The sequence below is a fragment of the Cebidichthys violaceus genome, unplaced genomic scaffold (assembly GCF_023349555.1).
Source record: "Cebidichthys violaceus isolate CVI_PGR_0920_01 unplaced genomic scaffold, fCebVio1.0.p SCAF_1, whole genome shotgun sequence".
Taxonomy (NCBI): domain Eukaryota; kingdom Metazoa; phylum Chordata; class Actinopteri; order Perciformes; family Stichaeidae; genus Cebidichthys; species Cebidichthys violaceus.
The window spans coordinates 1,317,717-1,325,216 of record NW_027176262.1 but is presented as its reverse complement, the minus strand read 5'-3'; the positions used below and the strand labels follow the sequence as shown (position 1 = coordinate 1,325,216).

General features: G+C 47.0%; 2 protein-coding genes across 2 annotated transcripts in view; both read right to left on the bottom strand.

Moving 5' to 3' along the window:
* Window positions 1–1,639, bottom strand: part of rnpepl1 (arginyl aminopeptidase like 1) — a 10,537-nt gene extending 8,898 nt beyond the window's left edge. The window contains exon 1 of the mRNA XM_068705271.1: window positions 1–1,639. This exon is cut by the window's left edge and continues 19 nt beyond it. Within this exon, the coding sequence (XP_068561372.1) occupies window positions 1–473 (473 nt within the window). The 5' untranslated portion in view covers window positions 474–1,639.
* Window positions 1,640–4,336: 2,697 nt separating this feature from the next.
* Window positions 4,337–7,500, bottom strand: part of rpl35a (ribosomal protein L35a) — a 3,373-nt gene continuing 209 nt past the window's right edge. The window contains exons 2-5 of the mRNA XM_068705259.1: window positions 5,438–5,473; window positions 5,024–5,176; window positions 4,620–4,764; window positions 4,337–4,420 (exon numbers count right to left, since the gene is read on the bottom strand). Coding sequence (XP_068561360.1) covers window positions 4,397–4,420; window positions 4,620–4,764; window positions 5,024–5,176; window positions 5,438–5,448 — 333 coding nt within the window. The 5' untranslated portion in view covers window positions 5,449–5,473 and the 3' untranslated portion in view covers window positions 4,337–4,396. The remainder of the gene's footprint in view (window positions 4,421–4,619; window positions 4,765–5,023; window positions 5,177–5,437; window positions 5,474–7,500) is intronic.

The following is a 7,500-nucleotide window of genomic DNA, read 5'->3' as shown; positions in this document are numbered from 1 at the left end:
GTGTACCGGACCGTGATCTGGATCAGACGACCCGGTTTCACTGCTGAAGGCAGACTGATGTTCAGAGAGGATCCGTAGTCTGTGAACGGGTCCACCCGGTACGTGAGGGAGACCGGCTCCTCCTGTCCGGACCCAGGCACCTTACAGTCTATGGACTGGATGAGGAGGGAGGGGTGGGAGTCCAGGACCAGGGTCTGGACCCCCGGCTGCACTGGGACCAGGTCCAGAACCATCCAGCCGCTCATCTCTTTCACGGCGAAGTTGAGCCGTAGGTCCAGGTGGAGGTGTCGCAGCTGGAAGCAGCGGAAGTTAGACGCCGAGGCCACGTCCACAAGGGGGCACCGCGGGGTCCCGGGTCCCGGACCCGCCGAGGGCCGGGACCCGGAGTCCCCGACACACCGGGGGGCCCCAGAGACCGGCAGGGATTTACGGCAGCAGCACAGCGAGGTGGGAGTCTGGTGGAGCTCTGCCATCGTGAGCTAAACCTGGGACTAAACCCCGCTTAGACCTGGACTAACCGCATCCAAGACCAGCAACAGAAACACAGACAAGTCCACGTCTGACTAAAACCAGTCTAAAGTCAGCCCTCTATGTAAGCTGGACCAGACTACAGTCATTAAGCCTGAGTCTAACAAAACCTGTTAGAACCACAAACCAACAGCAAAGACACTTAAAGAAATGAGCTTCATTTAGACCCAGGTTTAACCCAGACTGGTGTCTCTCTTTGTGAATCAGGTCTAACTGAACTCTAAACCAAATGCAGACCGGCTAGAACCACAGATAAGGACACTTAAACCAAGGACCGCCTGCTTCCAGACCCTCTAGACCCAGTGAACCCCCTTTAATGACCCACATCCACACTGGACCAGTCTGGTTTGATCTCAGGACTTACTTTAAACACAGTTTTAAAGCAGACACTGACTGAAATCCTTTAAGAAGACCAGACTAAGTCTAGTTCAACTCAGAAACCAAATAATCTGTAAACCAGGACCACCTGCCTCTAGACCCTCTAGAGCCAGTGAACCCAGTCATAACCTGGATCAACACTGGACCTGTTTAGCACACTTAGATCTGTAACACAGTCTAACTGTGTCTGACGACATTTAACCAAACTCGGTCTGCATTTAGACCCGGTTTTAACCCAGAAGGACTTCTCTCATGTGAACCAGACTACATGCAAAAGCTTCCTGAGTTAAGAGTCACGGCTCTAAACTAAAGGACACTTTAACTTTAGAGAACAACAGAGCTCAACCCGGCCGAACTCTACATCTAAAGGCTTTTAACCACTTTTAGCCGATGCTAGCTGCTGTTAGCATTACTAGCACCTTTAGCTTTAAGGCGACTTCACCAGACTCGCTCTGAAAAACAGGCACTTTAACAGACGTTAGCATAGCGGGCTAGTTTAACTAACCGGGTTAGCATAGCGGGCTAGTTAGCGCTAGCACCAGAGACGCTTCTGCCTGTGTCTCAAGAGGACAGACAGACAGACAGTTTATGTGAAGTCCATCAGAGCCGAAGAACCAGAGAGACACAGAGGAGGAGACACTCACACCGAGGAGACAGGAGACAACAGAGGAGAGAGGAGACAACAAGAGGAGGAGACAGGAAGTCACTACGGAGGATAAAGTTTAGTTAGGCCGGAGGAGGCGCTGTGGAGCCGAGGAGAGGTAAACGGTCACCAGTTAAATCTGATTAAATCATACAGAACACTGTTATTGTTATATATTATTATATATATTATTATTATTATCTATATTATTATATATGTTATTATTATATATATGTTATTATTATTATATATGTTATTATTATATAGTATTATTATATAGTATTATATATATATAATACTATATAATAATAATAGTAGTATATATATGTATATTATAGTATAAATAAACAAAGATATACGAGTAGAAAAAAGATTAATTATTAACATGATAATCAAACATCAACTTAAAATGATATAGTAGTAGTAGTGGTAGTAGTCGTAGTAGTAGTAGTGGTAGTAGTCGTGGTAGTAGTAGTAGTAGTCGTAGTAGTGGTAGTAGTCATAGTAGTGGTAGTAGTAGTCGTAGTAGTGGTAGTAGTCGTAGTAGTAGTAGTCGTAGTAGTAGTAGTGGTAGTAGTTGTAGTAGTGGTAGTAGTCGTAGTAGTAGTGGTACTAGTCGTAGTAGTAGTAGTGGTAGTAGTCGTAGTAGTGGTAGTAGTCGTAGTCGTAGTAGTGGTAGTAGTCGTAGTAGTGGTAGTAGTCGTAGTAGTAGTGGTAGTAGCCATAGTAGTGGTAGTAGTCGTAGTAGTATTAGTAGTCGTAGTAGTGTTAGTGGTAGTAGTGTGTGGTAGTGGTAGTGGTAGTGGGAGTAGTGTGTGGTAGTGGTAGTAGTAGTGGTAGTAGTAGTTCTTTTAGTTCAAGAATTGAGGTGGTGAAAATGAATGTATTGCCATGGTTGCTGTACCTTTTCTCATCACGACCAGTCACAATCCCAGAATCTCAGTTTACAGCATCAACAGATATCCTGGTTTATCTGGGCAGGAGCAAGGCCAAGGGTCAAATTAAGACTCTCCAAATCAACAAGCAAAACGGAGGCCTAGCACTGCCAAATCTCAGAGAACACTATTACGCGGCTCAATTGAGGTACATTGTCTATTGGTGCTCCCCAATATCAAGCTGGATGGAAACACATTGAGCTCAATCTGAACCTCAGGCCAGGCTAGAAGAATATATACAGACCAGAAGGGAGAAAATTCCATCTTAGAAGAATCACTGAAAATCTGGAATGAGATAGTCAAAAAATACTAATTGGAAGGAGACAGTAAACTTGTGATTTGGCCTCCTCAGACCCCCAGGTTCAGACCTGCGGTATGTACACTCATAGAGGGAACAACTTCAAAACTTTTGAAAAACTCAAAGGAGAAATTTATTTAGAAAACGGTGACCTGTTCAGATATTTACAGCTAAGACGTTTCTATGACACAGAAATGAAAAAATGAATTTCAGCAGAAGGTAATGAAGTGAAGTGTTGACAGGTGCACACAAACAAACCCCCTCAAAGATGGCTTCCAAACTGTACAGGAGTTCACAAAAACGAAACGGAGGAAACACACTGTGTAAAAGTGAAGTGGAAGTAGAAATGAACATGAAGCATTCCACGTGTAGAACAACAGACTTCACCTAGCTCCAGAAGACGAGGGAATTCAGTCAGAAGAACTTAATCTGATTTTTGATTACAACACATATGAAACATGAACGAGTGGGTAAAGAGCAGCAATGCTGGAGACAGTGTGTTAATCACTCACACATCTTCTGGTCATGTATACAAAGACAAACATTCTGGGACAGTCATTCAGACTCTGGAGACTCTAAACTACAGGACTCCCAGGGACCCCCGGACTGATACCTAATTCAACAGGACATCACAAGGAGCCGGTTGTTACGTGACCCTCAGTGTCTGGACATTTAGAGGAAACACACTGTGTGGAAAAACTGACTCTTTACCCAAGAATCAGAGCAAAGCAGGGACCCACGATCAACACTGGAGAGGACGACGACACAAGAGAAGAGACGGACAGATCTCAGCTGGTCCGGAGAGTACGGGTCAAAGGTTGACAAGAGTGTTTGGTGACCCCCTTTACTGATACGTCTGTTTTTATTCTCGTCATCGTTTTGTTGTGATTTTTGTAGATTAATATCTTGAATGTGGTTCAGCATTAAACAGACATCTTCAGTCTGGATCTAAAGGAGCTGAGGGTCTCAACAGACCTGCAGCTTTCTGGGTCTTTGTTCCAGATGTGTGGAGCAGAAGAACTGAACGCTTCCATGTTTAGTTCTGACTCTGGAACAGGAAGTAGACCAGGTCCCAGACCACCTGAGGGGTCGGGATGGTTTATGAGGTAGAAGCAGATCCCTGAACCATTCAGTGCTTTATAAACCAACAGCAGGACTTTAAAGTCTTTGTTGGACAGGAAGCCAGTGAAGACCTAAGAACTGGACTGATGTGATCCACTTTCTTGGTCTTAGTGAGGACTCTGAATCAGCTGCAGCGTTCTGACTGACTTTTTACAGAGACCTGTGAACACACCGTTACAGTAGTCCAGTCTACTACACAAGTCCTCTAGTCCTTGAGATGTTCTTCAGCTGATAGGAGGCTGGTTTTGTGATGGTCTTCATGTGGTGTTGAGGTCTGAATCCATAACTACACCTAGATTTCTGTCTTGGTTTGTGGTTTTTAACATCAGTGACTGAAGATGAGCGCTGTCTTCTTATTGATCATAATAATGATTATTGATGATGATGATGATGATGATGATGGGTTGATTAAATGAAGACATGAATCACTGGTGGACCTCACATCACTTTTATTGTTTCTGTACAAACAAGAACATCTGCAATGTTTCCTCTTTACACTCGAGAAGGATACAGCATCTGTTAGGAGACAGGAAGTCACACCGTCACAATAAAGACAGGAAGCCACAGACCGCCACAATAAAATGGTAACATCTGATCTTACATGGGTTTTGGACCCCCACAGAGAGGTAGATCCACACAGTCTAGATCGATACTCGTCTCTTCTTCATATTGTAATGTGCTTGCTATGACATCCCATAATGACCCCTGGGCTCACCACTCTGACTCGGTGTCCGATGGCTTTAGCCGGCAGGTTGCTGCTGAACTTGGCTCGGACCATCCCACTGCTGCCGTGAGCTCGGGTCACTTTGCCCCAAATCACACGTGTCTTGTTGGGCTTACCGCCCGGCGTCACCGTGTTCCTGCAGACGACAACGGAGGGATCGGTTAACACACACACACACACACACACACACACACACACACACACGCACGCAGGAGCGTTTCATTCACGCCGAGGGACGAGACGACCGAGTGGAGACAGTTATTGAGACACTATTATCTTTGTGACAACGAGGCGTTCAAGGTCCTCATAGAGACTCTGTTCACCGGAGTTAATGTGCACAAAATAAAAATGTTTAACATTGTGTGAACACGAGAGAGAGACAGACAGAGACTTACTTCTTGGCCTTGTAGACGTAGGCGCAGCGTTTCCCCAGGTAGAAGTCCACCTCGTCTCTGCTGTAACAGCCCTCGACCTTCAGCAGAGCCGTGTGTTCACGCTGGTTCCTCAGACCTCGTTTATAGCCGGTGAAGATGGCCTTACTCCACAGTCTGAGGGGTAGAGCACAGAGTCACTGATCTGCTGATCTACAGTCTGACAGTAGAGCAGAGTCACTGATCTGCTGATCTACAGTCTGACAGTAGAGCACAGAGTCACTGATCTACAGTCTGACAGTAGAGCACAGAGTCACTGATCTACAGTCTGACAGTAGAGCACAGAGTCACTGATCTACAGTCTGACAGTAGAGCACAGAGTCACTGATCCAGTCTGACTAATCAATCACAGAGTTAAAGTTAGTCGTGGCTGCTTACCTTCCAGGCATTGTGAGTCTTCTCCAGGTGAGTCACCTGCACACAAACAGTCACGTTATCACCTGCAGCTTTAGTAACATGTTCACGTTAATGTGTCCACCCCGACATATGAATCCGTAACAGGAGGAACAGCAGCAGCAACCAAGTACCTTTACTCAAGTAGAACTTTGAGGTACTTGCAACTTAACGCGTTATCGCACTAACAGTTGTTTTTAATGCAATCCACACCGTTGTCAGTAAATCACCAAACCAGCAGTGGAGGAGTCTTCATCACTACGTTGATGCAGCGTGTGGAGGAGTCTTCATCACTACGTTGGTGCAGCGTGTGGAGGAGTCTTCATCACTACGTTGGTGCAGCGTGTGGAGGAGTCTTCATCACTACGTTGGTGCGGCGTGTGGAGGAGTCTTCATCACTACGTTGGTGCAGCGTGTGGAGGAGTCTTCATCACTACGTTGATGCAGCGTGTGGAGGAGTCTTCATCACTACGTTGGTGCAGCGTGTGGAGGAGTCTTCATCACTACGTTGGTGCAGCGTGTGGAGGAGTCTTCATCACTACGTTGGTGCGGCGTGTGGAGGAGTCTTCATCACTACGTTGGTGCAGCGTGTGGAGGAGTCTTCATCACTACGTTGATGCGGCGTGTGGAGGAGTCTTCATCACTACGTTGATGAAGCGTGTGGAGGAGTCTTCATCACTACGTTGGTGCGGCGTGTGGAGGAGTCTTCATCACTACGTTGGTGCAGCGTGTGGAGGAGTCTTCATCACTACGTTGGTGCAGCGTGTGGAGGAGTCTTCATCACTACGTTGATGCGGCGTGTGGAGGAGTCTTCATCACTACGTTGATGCGGCGTGTGGAGAAGTCTTCATCACTACGTCGATGCGGCGTGTGGAGGAGTCTTCATCACTACGTTGGTGCAGCGTGTGGAGGAGTCTTCATCACTACGTTGATGCGGCGTGTGGAGGAGTCTTCATCACTACGTTGATGCGGCGTGTGGAGGAGTCTTCATCACTACGTTGATGCGGCGTGTGGAGGAGTCTTCATCAGACTACGTTGATGCAGCGTGTGGAGAAGTAGAGATAAACTAAAGACGAGCTAACAGACGCCACAGAGAAGTGGAGAGATACAAACTGCAGGACGACTAGTGTTGAGAAGACGTCGGTCTGAGGAACGTTCTCAGGATCATGAATGACGTCACGTAGGAGCCTCCCTCCAGACGCACCGTCACCAGAAGAACATACGAGTCTATGAAGAGGAGAGGACTACAAAAGAGACGGAGTCACAACGCGCACCGGCCGTCTCTCACCGGAGACTACCGGACATCGCCGGGTAACCGTCGTCATCTCTGAGTTACGGTGCATTATGTTGATGAACAGTGGGAGCTGCGTTCACATGCTCTGACTGTATGAAGACAGAAGACACACATTCTGATGAAACGGAGGTTTCTCAGCGCGAACATGTTCTCATCAACCGTCTGTTAGTAGAGGAACAGTAAGTGAACCAGCGCTGCTCAGTGGAGACATCAGAGACTCACCACTTCATTCTGTGACATGAAGCAGTGAACAAACCTGGGGGGCTGAGACCAAGTCATAGGAATGAATGTATGAAACAATGCATCAGTCACTGAGGGTGAGGAGGGGAGTTTAACTTCAACACCTCTGTAGTACTAGTACTAGGTACAGTACTACCGACAGCACACATGTTGAGTATGAGTGTAGCTAACAGGAGGCTAACAGGTAGCAGCCTCATATCACTGAGACAGACTAAAGCCTCGTAAACGCTGACGCACGTTGACATGAGACCAGTTATTCTGCAACACATACATGCTAACATGCTAACGTTAGCTCAGCGCGCTTCCACCGGCTCCACTTTCACCGGTTAAAGTCCCGTTAACACATCAACGACACCGGGAGAACCTTTACGTTTCATCGCCGCCATGTTTCTCACGGCTCAAACCTCCACCACACCGAGACACTCCTCTGGGTCTACCCGGGACGAGAAGCCTCTCTGCCGGCTGCTCTCCGCTCAGTTAGCCGCTTTTAACTCCATCCGAACTGAATCTCCGC